The sequence below is a fragment of the Dromiciops gliroides genome, chromosome 2, assembly GCF_019393635.1.
Source record: "Dromiciops gliroides isolate mDroGli1 chromosome 2, mDroGli1.pri, whole genome shotgun sequence".
Taxonomy (NCBI): domain Eukaryota; kingdom Metazoa; phylum Chordata; class Mammalia; order Microbiotheria; family Microbiotheriidae; genus Dromiciops; species Dromiciops gliroides.
In genome coordinates, this window is record NC_057862.1 from 438144344 (window position 1) to 438162719 (window position 18376).

General features: G+C 42.2%; 1 protein-coding gene across 1 annotated transcript; it reads right to left on the reverse strand.

Moving 5' to 3' along the window:
- Nucleotides 1-3571: 3571 nt before the first annotated feature.
- Nucleotides 3572-5044, reverse strand: ABHD16B (abhydrolase domain containing 16B). Its single transcript, XM_043990120.1, has one exon. The coding sequence runs from the start codon at nucleotides 5042-5044 to the stop codon at nucleotides 3572-3574; it is 1473 nt and encodes a 490-aa protein (XP_043846055.1).
- Nucleotides 5045-18376: the final 13332 nt, after the last annotated feature.

Genomic DNA, 18376 nt, shown 5'->3' on the forward strand with positions numbered 1-18376 from the left:
GAGGTCTGGTCAGGGAGGCTGTTGATTAGGTTGTCTTTCCCCATTCCAATTTATCTTCCATACTATTGCCAACATCATTTTCTTAAAGTATAATCTGACTAATTCTTTCCCCTGCTCAAGAACATTGAGTGGTTCGTTATTGCCTCTGGGATAAAATACAAAATGTCTCAGAGTCTGGCACATAAAACCCTTCACAATCTAGCTCCACTTTATCCTCCCAGCTTTATTGCCCTTGTCTTTACGCTTTCTAGGTTCCAGCCAAACTGTCCTCTTTACTGTTTCCCAAACTTAACCCTCCATCTCCTAACTCCACACCTTTGCACAAGCTGTCCTTCATGTCTATAATCCCCTCCCTTCCATGCTTCTGTCTCTAAGAATCCCTAGCTTCCTTCATAGCTCAGCTCCTGTATGCCATCCATTTTGGACTGGAAGACTTTCCTGATAACCCCCAGGTATTACTGCTTTTCTATCTCCCTACTGCTTCCAGATTATCTTGTGTGGGGGTTTTTGCTTCCAGGTTGTATTTTCCCCACTTTTACCCCACCCCCATCCCACCCCGGTAAAAGGATTGTTAACTACTTGGGAATATTTTTTTTCCATTTTATCTTTGTACTTTTTTTGTGCCTTTCCATAATATTTTGCATGTGGTTAGTACTTTATAAACACTTGTCAAATTGAATTAGAATTGGAACTATTCTACAGCATTGTTGAAAAAACTTGAACTTGTCAGACAGAGGGAACAGCACAAGCAAAGGCATGGAGATGGCCAAGCTTAAGACAAGTTCAACATACATCAATTAGCTAGCATGCATCAAGTACCTGAAGGAGTATCTGGTGAGAAAGGTAGGCCGGAGTTAAAAAGGGGATGCCAGTCATAGTAGTGAGCTTGGTCTGAGATGTGCATTCCTTCCTCCCAGCTGAGGCACTGTGGTAGTCATGGGAATTGAGATGATTTTTTCTCCCTGCCTGGATTCTCCTTCCCTAGGAAAGGGGCTCAAGCCCTGTCTCCTTCATACGACGGTCTAGGACCAGTCTGTCAAGGTCACACCAGGGTACTTATCTCCTGAAGACAGGTTAAGCCCAATCTCTTCACTCTCTAGGCTGACATTTTTTTCTTTCTTTGAATCTTTCTCTCAGTATTCCAGAAGGTAGCCTCTGAGGACCTGCATATCAGAGACATGGAGCTTGCTCATTGTAGCTGGGAAGTTTATGAAGCTCTTCTTCATTCTTCTTGACTCCCATCCCACTCCTACTCCACACAGCATTGTCTTGTGCCTCATCCTGTACCCACGTGTTATATTGTACCACAGATATTTACACACATAATACCTATTCTACCAGACCTGTGAGCTTCCCTTGGACAGGGAATGAATCACTTCCATCTCTCTTTCCTTTGGCTCCTAGCACTGCCCTGCATATAGTAAATGTGTGCTTGTTTAATTGAATTTCTCAAACCCTTCCTCCAGAAGGTGGATCCAGCATCTCATAGCTCTATGCTTGGAGATAATTTTAGGATTCTCTGTTTCAGGCTGAATAGGCTTCACTTTAGATACCCAGGCTGCATTCTTCAAAAATATAGGACTCTATACCATATTGGCCAGAATGACCTTGCTTGTAGTGCCTCTGTCGGAGGCAAGGGGGCAGCATTATCACAGGGAAGCTTTAGTGCTCCATTCCAAGCTTCTAGGCGATTTCTCATTTGTCTCATGCTATAGAGCAGAGAAATGCCCAGCATTTAGTGGACCCCCAGGGATACATCTATGTGCACCCATCATCACCCAGTCAGTTGAATTAGTTATGTCACTTTGGGAAGAATGTGCTGAAGAAAAGAATGAGTGCTTGGGCAGGGTATCTAGACTATGATGTAACCAAGAGGGGTTGTTTCAGCTGTGTCAGGGTTCTGGTTGGGCTCCATGGAAGGGGTAGATATTTCTTAATCATCCCTGGAAAACTTGGTGATGAGGGGCTGACATCTCCAGAATCTCTGGAGTTTCCTTCAATCAGCCAACCAATCAATTAACAAGGATTTATTTTGCACCTACTATGTGCCAGGCATTGTGCTAAGTCCTTCAATTGACCAGTATTTCAAACTTCTGAATCACAGATTCAAAGAATGTCCAGAAAGGTCCATTCATTCATTTCTCCATGGTGGAAGCTTGACTTTTTCTTCTGCCTCACCTCTAATAAAGAAGTCTTGCTGATTTTATCCCCCCATTCAGAAGCCAGCAGCTTGACTGAGGGGGCCTGGTGATTGAACTGAATCACAGAAAAAGGGCTCAGAAAAGCCAGAGTTAGTTGAAAGACTCTTTTAAAATACTTGGGAATTGGGAAGATTTCTCCCTCAGGACTGAGCTTGCTAAACTCTAGAGACTTGGATAAGAGAAGCCAAAGGGTCCACTTTGAGATAGTGGAAAGAAAAATGGTTTAAGTCCAGACTCTATTATTTCCTACCTGTGTGACCTCAGGTAAATCACCTAACATCTCTTGGCCTCAGTTTCCTCATCTATAAAATAAGGGAAAATTGGATTACACGAGCCCTATATAAACTCCTTCTAGCTATACTGTAAGTCTATGATTTATTTCTTTCTATTTCCTCTTTACTGCAAAATAGCCTCCTAACTGTGATCTTTCTACTGCCTTTCCTACCTACTTCAATCCACTGGTTTAACACTTCTGTAAAAACAAAAAAAACCCACCTTATCATGTATTTGTGTGTATTATAGTTATATGTATTAATTTTGGGGGTGTGTGTGTGGCAATTGGGGTTAAGTGACTTGCTCAGGGTCACACAGCTAGTAAGTGTTAAGTGTCTGAGGCCGGATTTGAACTCAGGGCTTGCTGAATCCGGGGCCAGTGCTCTATCCACTGCGCCACCTAGCTGCCCCTGTATTAATTTTTTATCCCCCATTAGATAGCTTTATGAAGGTAGGGTCTTCATATTATCTAAATATATCTTTCCCAAGTGTTTAGTTACAGTACTTTGCACACAGTAAACTTTTTTTTTTTTAGTGAGGCAATTGGGGTTAAGTGACTTGCCCAGGGTCACACAGCTAGTAAGTGTTAAGTGTCTGAGGCTGGATTTGAACTCAGGTACTCCTGACTCCAGGGCCAGTGCTCTATCCACTGTTCCACCTAGCTGCCCCGAACTCTTAATAAATGTTTACAGAATGTTGAAATCAACAATTTAAATGAAATGAAACCCACATTTGTAATGAAATCCACCCCTATTTTTCAGATGAGGAAAATGAGGTCCAGGAGGGCAAGGTCAAATTACGAATTGAACCAGGTCTGGCCTCTCAGGGCAAGAGTTTTGTCCATTATATACCGGAATGCTGTAACGTCATTCCCTCCCATCCCACCCCACCCCCCCTCACCTTCGAAGAAAGAACCTCTTTGGGGCCTCGCACCTTGAGAGGCAGTTTTACTGGCACCCAGAAGAGGGGCAGGAAGAGGAAGGACAGGATTGGAGCCTAGAGCAGGCCAGTTGCAATGCAGGGGAAAGCTCAGTCTCTTCCTGCCTTCCTCTACAGCTCCCTCTCCGCTTTCACGCTTTCCCCTGACCCAACCAGCTCTACAACGTCCACGGCAACTGGAAGTCCTCAGCACCCAGTGGGCAGCAGTGAGTGGCCTCAACGTTCTTCATGTATTTCTGAGCCAGGAATATCGCAAGTCTCTTCTGTTGGACAGGGGACAGGTCTTCACCCACACTCCAGGGGAAGTCTGGGCCGTTAGGGTTTGGGGAAGTGTTTTGGTCCTTCCACCTTAATTTCTTTCTGGACTTAATGATCTTAGTCTTATAGTTCTGCAATACAGTCAAGCACCATTTGCCATCCACACAATATTTCTGGCACACAGCAGCCTCTTGCTCCGGGTTAGCTGCCTGCAGCCAGTGTTTTACAGCCGCCATGGTCTCAACCGTCATCACTCTGGGGTATCGGTATTTTAACAGCTTTAATAGCAGGTAGTTGCCTCGGTTGCCCTCCAAGTCGATAGAGCGGGGTGCCTGATCTTCACTGTTCTCCGAGGAGAGAGCCTCCGTGTTGACCACTTCGTCCAGCGTGCGGCGGATGAGCAGCACCGGGCCTGCATAACAGCACAATTGCTCTGCCACGTTGAGGTTGAAATGCTCCCGCACCGTATGTTCTACCAATCCCTTGCAGAAGGTGGGTAGCACCTTCAGGGCCAACGGCATGAGGTCGTCAAAGGGAGCGTCTAGCACCAGCGCGCCGAGACGTGGGTAAGTCATGGTGGCCCACGTAGCTGTGAAAGTACCAATGGACCAACCGTAGATCACAACACACTCAGGTAGAAAGTTCAATCGGTGCAGAGCGTATTTGACTACCACATCCATGGCATTGGCGTCGTTCTGCGGCGAGGGATCGCCGCTGCTCCCGGCGAAACCTGGATGGTTCCAGCCCAGGACCGAGTAGCCAGCCTCCAGTGGCGCCGCAAGACAGCCCATCTCATAGAACCCTGCATTGCCCTCGCAGCAGATTACTAGACGCAGGCCGCGGTTCTGGCGGCCCGGCCGCTTACGCCGGTCCATGAACATGGTGTCAATTTCATTGCCGTCACAAGCCTTCAGCTTAGCCCGCTGTCCTTTATACTTGTCCAGGAGGAGAGCCTGGCCCTCGAGCAACATCGGCAGCAGCGCCTTGGTCGTGATGAACATGGACCCAGGATAGACGAGCCAGCGGCCTAAGGAATGCGCCAGTGCATAACTGACCAGCTGGCGGGACAAGTCCCGGATCTGGTTCAGAAAATGGGTCTGGGAGCCACTGCGGCTGCCTTGCGGAGTCGCCTGCATCAACAATACACCCGCAGCAGTCCCAGCGTCATTCAGTGCCGAGTACCCATTGCTTTGGGTGCCAACTTCATCCCAGCGAAAATCCACCGGCCAACTCCTGAAATCATTGTAATTGTCGGCAATTAAAGTTTTAAACACATGCCCAAGTGCTTTCGTGAAGCAGTTCACACACATAAGCAGTAATGGACAGGGGCTTCCATAGCGAGGTAGGGATAGGGATGGGTTTAGGGATGGCATGGGGCAAGTATTAGGACTAGGGAGATTTGATGAGGCAGGGGGAGAGTCTACAGAAGCCCCAAGGGACCGTCAAATGTCAGGCATCACCCTGGAAGAAACAGTTGAATGGCTGGTCGGCTTCAGTAGTTTCCATTCTTTCCTGTTCTCCCCCATCTCGGAGTAGATGCAGCTCTGAGCCAGCTTGATCCTCTCAATCCCCTTATAGGGGCTGCCATTATGACCTGTACTGACTAAGTCATCAATCGGGGGACTCTGTAGGCCAGCCAGGGGATAGTGATGGTGGTAGTCTGCTTTGTGAATTAGCATTAGCCCAGAGCTGGTCAAAACAAAAAAGAAGGGAACCATGAGAAGCTCTGAGTTGGGGAACTCGCCAGATCTTGCTCCTTCAAAACATTTACCACCTCTAACTCCCAACCTCAGGGGCTGCTAGGTGGCTGAAGTGAATAGGCAGCAGGCCCTGGAGCCGGGAGGACCAGAGTTCAAATAGGACCCCTCCCCCACTTACTAGCAGTGTGACCCTGGGCAAGTCACTTAACCCTGTTTGCCTCAGTTTCCTCATCTGTAAAATGAGCTGGAGAAGAACATGGCAAATCACTCAGAAGAATCTTGCCAGTCAAAGGCAGTTGGTGCTTCTGGACTCAGAGTCTGGAAGAATAGGATTTGAATCCCATCTCAGACATTTAATAGCTATGTGACCTTAGGCTAGTCCCTTAAATTCTTTGGGCCTCAGTTTTCTCATCTGCAAAATTATGTCCTCTAAGGTCCCTTGCAGATTTAAATGCATGAACCTATGATCTTCTACCCTAGACTGTGGATTATGTGTTAGATGTAGAGAAGGGTGTGTGTTGAGGCCTCTCAGTGCTGGATTTAGAATTGGAAATTTCGTTGGAATTTAAACTCCGCTACTTACTATATGTGTTAACTTAGACAAATCACTTCCCCTCCTGTGGGTCTCAATTTTCTCTCCAAAATTGGGGGGTTGGAGAATATAATCAGTTTCCTTTCAGCTCATGATCCCTCACAATTTGACCTGGGTAATAAGAACTTTTAAAACAAATTATTTTATTTTAAATTTTTTTCCAATTACATGTAAAGATATTTTTGAGTTCCAAATTTTTCTCCCACCCTTCCTTCCCTCCCCCTTCCTGAGACCAGCAAGCAATCTGATATAGGTTATACATTAAAATCATGTTAAACATTTCCACATTAGTCACATTGTAAGAGAAGGATCAGAACAAAAAGAAACCCCCCCCCCACACACACACAAGAAAGAATAAACAAGAACAATAACAAAAAAGCAACAACAACAGTGAAAATAGTATGCTTCAATCTGCATTCAGATTCCACAGTTCTTTTTCTGAATGTGGAGAGCATTTTCCATCATGAGTCTTTTGGAATCGTGTTGGATCATTGCATTGCTGAGAAGAGTTGCCTATCATAGTTGATCATGACATAGTGCTGTTGATATTGTGTACAATGTTCTCTTGGTTCTGTTCATTTCACTCAGCATCAATTCATGTAAGTCCAGGTTTTTCTGAAATCCATCTGCTTATCATTTCTTACAGCACAATAGTTTCCTATTACATTCATATACCACAACTCATTTAGCCATTCCCCAATTGATGGGTATCCCCTCAATTTCCAATTCTTTGCTACCACAAAAAAGAGCAGCTATAAATATTTTTGTACATGTGGGTCCTTTCCCCTTTTTTATTATCTCTTTGGGATATACACCTAGTAGTGGTAGTGACAGGTCAAAGGGTATGCGCAATTTTTTTTTTCAGCAACAAACATTTATTTTATTTTCCAGTTGCATGTAAGAGTACTTTTCAACATTCACATTCATTTGGGGCAGCTAGGTGGCGCAGTTGGATAGAGCACCTGCCTGGAGTCAGGAGTACCTGAGTTCAAATCCCGGCCTCAGACACTTAACACTTACTAGCTGTGTGACCTTGGCAAGTCGCTTAACCCCAGTTGCCTCACTAAAAAAAAAAAAAAAGAGTTTCAAAATTTTTTCCCCCTCCCTCCCCTCCCTTGTCCTCTCCCCATCCACAAGTTTGCAACCAGGTTATATATGTACAATCCACAAGTGTTCTTTTTATCAGTTCTTTCTATAGGGGTGCATAGTAAGCTTCCTCATTAGTTCCTTGGGATTGTCTTGGATCATTGCACTGCTGAGAGTAGTTAAGTCATTCACAAATTGGTATGCACAGTTGAAAGGCTTCTGGGCATGGTTCCAAATACTCTCCAGAATTGTTGAATCAGTTCACAGCTCCACAGCAGTGCATAGTGTTCCAATTTTCCCACATCTTCTCCAACATTTGTCATTTTCCATTTTTTTTCATATTAGCCAATTGGATAGGTGTGAGGTAGTACCTCAGAATAGTTTTAATTTGCATTTCTCTAATCAGTAGGGACCTGAGAACATTTTTTCATATGGCTGTTGATAGGTTTAAATTTTGTCATCTGAAATTGCCTGTTTATACCCTTTGACCATTTCTCAATTGGAGAATGACTTGTATTCTTAAATATTTGATTTAAATATATATTAAATATATATCTATATACATTTTACATATGAGGCCTTTATCAGAAACTCTGTAAAAATGTCTCCCAGTTTTTTGGGCTTTCCTTCTAACTTCTATCTGCTTGCATTGGTTTTGTTTGTGTAAAACCTTTTTAATTTAATGTAGTCAAAATGATCCATTCTGCATTTCGTAATGTTCTCTATCTCATTAAAAAATTAATGTAATAAACATTTTTCTTGATAGTTTTGGGTTCCAATTTTTATCCTCCCTCCCCTCTCCTTCCCAGAGGTGGCAACAATCAGATATGGATTTATACATGTATGATTATGTTAAACCATACTATATTTGTCATTTTGTACAAGAAAACTTGATTAAAAGAAAAAATGAAAGAAATGAAAAATAGTATGCATCAGTCTGTTCCATCAATATCAATTTTTTTCTTTGGAGGTGCATAGTATGTTTCATTGGGATTGTCTTGGATCATTGTATTGTTGAGATAGTCAAGCCATTCACAGTTCTTCATCAAACAATATTGCAATCTCTGTGCACAATATTCTCTTGGTTCTGCTCACTTTACATCATTTCATGCATGTCTTTCCAGGCCTTTCTGAAGTCATCCTGCTTGTCAATTCTTATAGTATCATTATACCACAGTTTATTTAGCCATTTCCCAATTGATGGGCATTCCTTGATTTCAATTCTTAGCCACCACAAAAAGAGTTGCTTTCTATCTCATCTTTGGTCATAAATTCTTCCCCTCTCCATATATCTGACAAGTACACTATTCCTTCCTTTTCTAATTTGCCAATGGTATCACCCTTTATGTCTAGATCTTGTACCCATTTTGACTTTACTTTGGTGTATGGTGTAAGATGTTGGTCTATGCCTAGTTTCTGCCATACTATTTTTCAGTTTTCCCAGCAGTTTTTTGTTCAAATAGTAAGTTCTTATCCTGGAGGCTAGAGTCTTTGGGTTTATCAAACAGTAGATTGCTATATTCATTCACCTGCTGTGTTTTGTATGCCTAACCTATTCCACTGATCCACTTCTCTATTCTTACCAGTACCAAAGAGTTTTGGTGATTGCTGCTTTATTATAGTTTTAGAACTGGTACAGCTTCCTTTACATTTTTTTCATCAATTCCCTTGATATTCTTGACCTTTTGTTCTTCCAGATGAATTTTGTTATTATTTTTTCTAGCTCTATGAAATACATTTTTTGTATTTGATTGGTATGGTACTTAATAAATAAATTAATTTAAGTAGAATTGCCATTTTTATTATAATAGTATGACCTACCCATGAGCAATTTATATTTTTCCATTTGTTTAGATCTGCTTTTATTTGTTGAAAAAGAGTTTTTGTAATTGTGTTCATATCGTTTCTGGGTTTGCCGTATGAACTTTTTTGTTTGTTTGTTTCAGGGCAATGATGGGTTAAGTGCCTTGCCCAGGATCACACAGCTAGTAAATGTCAAGTGTCTGAGGCCAGATTTGAACCCAGGTCCTCCTGAATCCAAGGTCGGTGCTTTATCCACTGTACCACCTAGCTGCCCCCTAAAAAAAGTCCTGTGTTGTTTTGTTTGTTTGTTTGTTTGTCTGTTTTTTTGGGCAGGGCAATGGGGAGTGTCAAGTGTCTGAGGTAGAATTTGAACTCAGGTCCTCCTGAATCCAGGGCCAGTGCTCTAACTACTGCACCACCTAGCTGCCCCAGAACTTATTTTTTAAAAAATATTTTGATAACTGCATTTCAGTATACTTGGTTTTACTTTTTAATCCAATGTGTTTTTATTTTATACATTTAAATACATTATTATGAGAAGGGGTCCATAGATGTCACCTGTGAGAAGGGACCATAGATGTCACCAAACTTACAAAGTTATCCCTGACACATACAAAACAAAAAAATGTTAAGAACTTCTTCACTGGATTTTACTCTCTTGGTTCTCTCTTTTCTTAGGCATGATTGGCATGCTGGAGTGAGAGCTCCAAAATCTGACTTTCTCCTGAACAGCAGCTTCCAGAATCTCAGAATTTGAGAGGTAGAAGAGACTTAATCTGTCATCAAGTTCAATCCACACAGGAAAGAAATCTCCTCTACAACCTCATCCCAAGTCGTTGTCCTGACTCTTTTTTTTGGTGGGACAATGGGGGTTAAGTGACTTGCCCAGGGTCACACAGCTAGTAAGTGTCAAGTGTCTGAGGCTGGATTTGAACTCAGGTACTCTTCAATCCAGGGCCAGTGCTTTATCCACTGTGCCACCTAGCTGCCCCCCCGACTCTTCTTGAAGAAGACCTCCTAAGAGGTAAAAGCTACTACCCTTGACACAGCTCATTCCACCTCTGGATTGCTCTGTAACAAAGTTTTCTCACATCAAGCCTAAATATGCATGTTTGCAACATCCATGCATCTCTCCTGATTCTACCCTTTGGGGTGAAGCACAACAAACCTAATCCCTCCTCCATATGACAGCTTTTCAGATACTCAGAAGTTATTATAGTCCCCTTGAGTCTTTTCTTCAACAAACTAAACATGCCCATTTCCTTCAATCAGTCTTTATAGGTCATGGACTCAAGACTCTTCACCATCCTGGTTGCCCTCCTCTGGACACCGGTTTAGGAAAGTCTTTCTTAAACTGTGACACAAAGTGAACTGAACACAATACTGCTGACAAAGGAATTATTCTTAATTCATGGACTTTATTACTCCCTTGATGTAGCTCAACATTATATTAGGTTTGGGGGAACTCCTATACCCACACTGCTGACTCATATTGAGCATGTAGTCCCCTGAAATCCATACACACTTGTACATATACACATAAACATACATAGGATTCTTTCTATGTATGTATATGCATATACATACATATATTTTTTCCAGTTAAGAAAAACCTCTTATCTCTCGCTTTCCCCCCTCCTTGAAAACAAACAGCAACTTTATAACCTTATACCTTATAAACCAATATGTATGGTCAAGTAAAACAAATCCCCATATTGGCTATGTCTGCCCCACATTGCTACCCCAAAAAATCTATGTCTCATTCTCTACTGAGTCCATCAATTTTCCTGTTAGGAGATGAGTAGGCATGTTTCATCACTGGTCCTCTGGAATCCTGACTGGTCATTTTGTTGATCATAGTCCTTAAGTCTTTCAGGAATTGTTTGTCTTTTTTTTTTTAAACAGGGCAATGAGGGTTAAGTGACTTGCCCAGGGTCACACAGCTAGTAAGTGTCAAGTGTCTGAGGTAAAATTTGAACTCAGGTCCTCCTGAATTCAGGGCCAGTGCTTTATCCACTACACCACCCAACTGCCCCTAGAGTTGTTTGTCTTTACAATTTTGTTGTTACTATATAAAATTGTTCTTCCTGGTTCTGTTCACATTCACTTTACATGAGTTTTCTACAAATCTTCCAGCATTCTCTGAAACCAAACCTTTCATCATTTTTATGACACAATTGTGTTTCATTATATTCATATGCCATCATTTGTTTAGTCATTCCCCAATTGAAAGGCACCTCCTTAGTTTCTTTGCCATTACAAAAAGAGCTGCTATAAATATTTTTGTATATATGGATCCTTTTCTTCTTTCGTTGATCTCTTTGTAATCTAAACCTGTTAGTGATATCTCTGGGTCAAAAGATTTGTTTGAAGCTTTAGTAATTTTTTGGTCATGGTTCCAGATTGCTTTTAGATAAATTATTTTCTATTATACTAATAAACCCTGTTATTTATTAGGATCCAGGGCTGTTTGTTTCCTCATTCAGGGACCAACCCCTGTAGTTCAGTCAGCTAATCTCTGAAGGACATGACTGACTGATAGAGGAGATTTGTCCTAATCCTGGGATACCTGCTTCTCCATCTTGGGCAGGACCTCACTCAACCAGGAGATCTTACTTCTGTTTGAAGTGTAAACAGAATCTAATATAGGTAAAGTCTTGCCCTGAGAGAATAAGCCCATCTTCTTGCACCCCTTCATTGGAGTTTAGGGTGACATGACTCAGAAAGGAGAAAACCAATCACAGTGATCTGAGTGGAGATGGATTCTCCTATCCAGATTGCTGAAGGCAGCTGAGTCTCATCAAGTCAGTTCTCAGAGGAGAGACTGAAACCCACCTCCAGTCAGAAATGCACCCACCAATCAGAGTTAATTTCTCCTTTTGGGGCATTCCCTTTCAAAAGAAATATTTAAGTCATTCAGAGTCTCCATTAGATGTCCTTCATTACCAAGAGAAACCACTGACCATCAATGTATTGATTATTAGTTAATTTAATCAATAAGTTGATTATTAATTACTCAGAAACTGTCTCTCGGGTTTTTCATTCATCACACTTTCCAGAATGGTTGGAGCAATTAACAGCTCCATTGACAGTATATTATTGTCTCACAACCCTGCCAGCATTTGTCATTTTCCTTTTTGTCAACTCTATCAATCTGATGACTGTGAGATGAAACTTCAGGGTTGCTTTAACATTCATTTCCCTAATTATTGGCGATTTGCTTTTTCCTATGGCTATAGATACTTGGATTTCTTCTTTTGAAAACTACTTGTCCATATACTTTTACTGTTTATCAATGGAAGAATGGTTTCTTTTTCTTATAAATTTTAATCCATTTCTTATATATCTCGGAAAGATACCTTATCAGAAAAAAAATTGTTGTGAAAATATTTTTACCAGCTACTTGCTTCCCTTTTAATTTTAGCTTATATTGGTTTTATTTTTACAAACCCCTTTTTTATGAAGTCAAAATTGTCAGTTTTTATCTTCTGTAATACTTTCTATCCCTTCTTAGAAATATTTTCTCCTATCCATAGGATCTGAAAGGTAATTTCTTCCCTGTGCCTCTATTGTATTTATTATGTCACCCCATTATGTTTAAGTCATGTATCTTTTGAAGCTTATTAACCCCTAGATCTTTTTTCAAAATAACTGCTGTATAACCTTGTCTTTTTCTATCTTATATTTGTGTTGTGATTTTTTGGTACCCTAAGTGAAAGACTATTTCCAATTTATCCCTACTGAATTTTATCTTATTAGATTCAGCCCCAGTATTCTAACCTGTCAAGATCCTTTGGGGTCCTTATTCTGTCATCCACTGTGTGAAGTATTCCTATTAGCTTTGTGTCATCTTCAAATTTGCATAGCATCTATACATTATCCAAGTCAAACACCGATCCCTAGGGTTACTTCCCTAGAGATCTCACGCCATTTACATTAAGGACTTTTTGGGGTTGAGCTATCTAACCAGTTCAGAATCCATCTGTTTGTATTATCATCTAATTCACATCTCTCCATCTTCTCTCCAGAATAGTATAAGAGCTTTTTCAAAAGCTTTGTGAAAATCTACATAAACCATATCCACAGTATTTCCCTCCTCTCCTAGTTTAATAATCCTATCAAAAGCAAGGACATGTGGGGCAGCTAGGTGGCACAGTGGATAAAGCACCTGCCCTGGACTCAGGAGTACCTGAGTTCAAATCCGGCCTTAGACACTTGACACTTACTAGCTGTGTGACCTTGGGCAAGTCACTTAACCCCCATTGCCCCGCCAAAAAAAAAAAAAAAAAGCAAGGACATGAAGCTGGTCTGGCATGAACTGTTCTTGATGATGCTATACTGGCTCTTTGCAATCACTACTTCTCTATCTAGATGTTCACCAATTATCTTTTTTTAAAAAATTTTTTTGGCGGGGCAATGAGGATTAAGTGACTTGCCCAGGGTCACACAGCTAGTAAGTGTCAAGTGTCTGAGGCCCGGATTTGAACTCAGGTCCTCCTGAATCCAGGGGCAGGTGCTTTATCCACTGCGCCACCTAGCCTGCCCCACCAATTATCTTTTTAATGATCCATTAAATTTTTTCCCCAAGGAACTGAAGCCAAGATTACTGGTTATTAGTTTGTAAAATCTGTTCTCTTTCCCTTTTTTTGATACTTTACCGCTGCCTAACCGTGTACCTCTTGCCATTTTTCCATAATCTTTTTAATATCCACCAATAAGGGCTCAAAGACCACATCGGCAAATTGTTTCAAGAACTAAGGATTGGGTTCCTCTGAGCCAAGTGATTTGAATTTATCAAGGTAATATATTTCCCTACTATGTTCCTACTTATCTTGGATATTAGTTCCCTGTTAGTCATTTTAATTCTGTGATATCTAGCGTAAAAGTCATTCTTCTTTGCAGAGAAAATAGAAAACAAGACTTGAACATCTCTGACTTCTTTGTCATCAGTTATCATCATCCCCTCCATCCCAAGCAAAGCTCCTATCTCTCTTTGATCCTTTTTTTCTTTCAAAATAGCTAAAAAATCTCCCTTTCATAGTCCTTAGCTTCCCTCATCAGCTTCAGCTCCTTCTGAACGTTAGCATTCCTCAGATCACTTTTACAGGATACATTTGATAATCATTTTATGTTACCTAACCTTGCCTCTATCCTTCTGTACATTTCTTTTAAAAAGCTAAGCCAGTTGGCAAATTCCCACTGCATATACATCAATCTCTTCAGACAAATCTCACTTTTTTCCTTCTTCTCACTGGAATTGTCCCTTTTGGTCTTCTAAATATTACTCTTTGAAGCATCTATTATCCCTCCTAGGCTGACTTCCTCTTCAGCATTTTAGTCCATAGAGTAATCTCCATCTATATTTCCTGTAGATGCTTTGAAATCTACTTTCCCCAAATCTAGAGGGAGGTCAGACTTCCTAATGGCATCCCTGCTTCCTTCAAGAATCATTTCAAGTCCCATCTCCTAGAAGTCTACTCAGATCTCCACAGTTGCCTAGTATCCTCTTCCAGAGGAAAGTTATTTTGTCTAAATTTTGTATCAGTCTTTTTTTTGTGTGTATATGTTGTTTCCTACAATAGTAAGTATAAGTTCCTCAGGAAGGGGGACCGTTTTGGGCTTTCTCTAGTATTCCAGAGTCTAACACATTGCCCAACACATGGTAGGTGCTTAATAAATGCTTGTTGAATAAATGAATTGAATAAATAAAGTGAAGCTTTTAAAAAAAAAATATTTTTTTTTTGCGGGGCAATGGGGGTTAAGTGACTTGCCTAGGGTCACACAGCTAGTAAGTATCAAGTGTCCGAGGCCGGATTTGGACTCAGGTACTCTTGAATACAGTGCTTTATCCACTGTGCCACCTAGCTGCCCCATAAATGGAAGCTTTAACTTCAGGGATTGAGAAATCCCCTGCTCACAAATCTTATCTTCCCAACTGAGATCTTTAGGAAAAGAGTAAGAATCCAGGGTCTCCCTGAATTCTTGGAGTGATATACATGATGTTCAAGAATGACCAGAAAGTCACTGTCACCCTGAACTAGGGAGTAACCATCAACCTAGGTTAGATAGGGAGTGGCCCGGTTCAGTGGAGGCTAAGGCCTCTTACCTCTTTTCCTCCTTCTCTCCAAAAGGAGGAAAGAGAATTCACATTTCTGTAGCACTTAGAGGTTTACACAGTATTTTAGTCACAACAACCCTGTGATACTACAAGTATCATTACCAACATTTTACAGAGAAGGAAATCCAGAGATTTGCCTCATGTCACGCCACATGGCTGGTAAGAGTCAGAGCTGTGACTCCAACCAGGTCTTCTGACTCCAAGTCTAGTCCGCTTACCATTAAAATGACCACAAAACTCCTTTCCAAAATTTACCACCACCCCCCACATACACTCCACCTTTGTCCAGTCTCACAATGGACTAGGTAAGGGAGAGGTGGTGTTCAGGAGAATTCGCCTTTTTTTTTTTAGGTGTTGCTTTCAGGTTCAGGTTCATCGACATTTATCATAATGTCAGTGTCTCTTTCAGGTCACTGGTGCTTCTCTGAGACTAAGCCAGAGAAGCCTTGGCTTTCCCAGTGATCTTTCCTCAGCTAGAATAGGTTTTTCTCCAGATAGAACTACATTTTTCCTTGTTGACTGTCCCTTTCTATATACCTAAGGATCCTGGTGAATGGACTATGGACCATGGATGTGATATCTCTCTTCCCCACTTTTTTTTTTTTTAAGTGAGGCAATTGGGGTTAAGTGACTTGCCCAGGGTCACACAGCTAGTAAGTGTTAAGTGTCTGAGGCCGGATTTGAACCCAGGTACTCCTGACTCCAGGGCCAGTGCTCTATCCACTGCACCACCTAGCGCCACCTAGCTGCCCCTACTCCCCCACTTTTGAACCAGGATATAAGGAGCAGGATGGCCATCAGTGCAAGGGTCTCTAAGAAGGGATACTGAAGGGGGAATCAAGTTCAAGTTTATGACTGATTTCAAGTCCTACCCTAAATCCCCTGTGACTCAACTCCTGGGGACATAGGGATGAAATCACCTAGTGGGAAAGGCAGTGGGTGTCTGATGAACTGCCAGCTAGATCTCTATGCTCCAATGCCATTATTCTCCTGGTCCCTCAGAGTGGGCCGGATGTTATCAACCGTCCCAATCCTGCAGGCAGAGGGTACCACCCTGGGCTTGTGGCCATAGCGGGTTCCCATGAGTAGGATAGGACAGGAGCCAAAGACAGGAGGTTGAAGAGCCTGAGGACTCCAAATGTCAGGGGTTTTGTAGAAGAGTAACCTCAGGAAGCTGGCACCTTCCCAGGAAAGAAGGGGTTGTAGGGAATCTAGGTTGGAAATCCCCATCTACCCAGTGCTTATCCTAGATCTGCTTTGTTGCAAGTCTGGTAGTGTTTGACCTTCTCTGTGTTTTGAGGTGGGCAGAAGGTAGAAACTTCCTCTTTCTCATCCTCCTGAAGTCCATTCCCCTCCAGTCCTGTACCTCCTACCCCCACCCAGCCAAACCACCCCCATTTACCCTTGTTCCTCTTTGCTGGGTTGTGGAAACAGCTTCTCCTTTCATGGGGAAGAAGGGGTTGTTGGGGGTCACCTGATTGAGCCCCTGGTTGAAGAAGCTGCCAGAGTTAATACCCACTGTTCCGCTAACCCAAAATCTGGGGGAAGGAGGACCTGGCACCTACCTCTCAGAGAAGCTGAACTATGGTAAAAGAAATTCGTGCTTCTTTTGAAGAGCTTTAAAGTATAAATTCAAAGAGTTCCCTGCACCTTCACCCCCATCTCCATGAATCTCTGAGCCTCTGGAAGGAAGATAGGTCCAGAGAGGCTAGAGAGGCCAAGGGACTCCTCCTTCCTTGCTGGCATCATCATACCACTGGCTCCAAGATTTAGCCGTTTCTTCCCCTCTTTCCCTGAGCACATTAGCCTAAGAGGGAGGGCAAGTATCTTTAGGAAAGGGAAAGACTCAGTCCCTGCCCTAGTAGACAAGTATCTATCTGTAAGTGAGAACATCCTGAGAAAATTTACTTCTCAATACTGTAGTGGAATGAGCCCTCAGATTTGGAGTCAGAATTTGATTTCAATTGGATATGTAATGTCTGTGCAGTAATCAGTAAGCTTCAGTTTTCTCTTCCAAAAATTAAGGGAAAAATATTTACTCTACCTACCTCCAGTCATAAGTCACTAAGTATTCATTAAATGCCCCACATTGTACTAGATCTGGGGATACAAAAAAAGGTAAAAGACAATGCCTGTTTTCAAGAAGCTCACATGGGGAGACGATATAGAAGCAGCTGTGTACAAATGAGCTATATACAGGAAAAACTGGAGATAATCAGCAGAGCAAGTACTAGAATGAAGGGGTCAGGAAAGGCTTCCTGTAGAAGGTGAGATCTTAGCTGAGACCTGAAGGAAAGCAGGGAAGTCAGGAATTGGAGAAGAGGAAGGAAAACATTCCGGGCATGGGGGGACAGTCAGTGATAATGCCCAGAGTTAGTTAGAAGATCTCATCTGAAGAAGTGCAAAGAAGCCAGAGTCACTGGGGGCAGATATGATAGGCAAGAAGACTGGAAGGGGTTGGGTGTTCTGGGTGATTAGGAAGGACATTAAATGGCAAACAGGATTTTATATTTGATTCTGGAGGTGATAGGGAGCCACTGAATAGGCAGGTGATATGGTCATCAGGAAGTGTTTTGTAATTCTTTTTTTTTTAGTGAGGCAATTGGGGTTAAGTGACTTGCCCAGGGTCACACAGCTAGTAAGTGTTAAGTGTCTGAGGCCGGATTTGAACTCAGGTACTCCTGACTCCAGGGCAGGTGCTCTATCCACTGCGCCACCTAGCTGCCCCTGTTTTGTAATTCTTAAAGCAGGTATAGAAATGTTGATTATTAGTAATACAAATGGTGTTGATGTACCTTCTATGCCTGAGGGATGTTCCCCAAACCTTGAGGATTAGGGAGTGGGTGGGGAGTAGGGAGGGCTAAAGAAGCTTCAGGGGTCCCCAAAGAGGAGGTCATTAGGCAGAGGGGGAGTCAAAGAGTGAAAGTCAATGAACAGAGTGGGACAGGAAGCCAAATCTGCAAGGGATTAGGGTCGAGGCAGTACTAAGAAGTAGTGATTCCTAATTAAGGGAGGGGTTGGGAGTGGAAGAGCGGCACTAGATGGTGAAGGGGTTAGAGTGCTGACGTCAGGAGGACCTGAGTTCAAATCCAACATCAGACGCTAGCTGTGTGACCCTGGGCAAGTCACTTAACCCTGGTTACCTCAGTTTCCTTATCTGTAAAATAAGTTGGAGAAGAGAATGGCAAACTGCTCCCAGTATCTTTGCCATGAAAATCATGAAGAGTCAGACATGACTAAACAACAACAGGGCCTGGAAATCAATAAATAACAAAAATCAAGAAGATCAAAAGTAGAAGTCGCCCAATGGGGTTAGTTCAGTTCAGTCTTCTCCTCAAGAAAGGGTTTTCCTAACATAACCTCAGATAACTGCTTTTATTTGGCTTTTAAAGTCCTTCAATATCTG

Coding starts and splice junctions, on each gene's coding strand:
- ABHD16B (XM_043990120.1), bottom strand. CDS start 5,044: ATGCCATCCCTAAACCCATCCCTATCCCTACCTCGCTATGGAAGCCCC.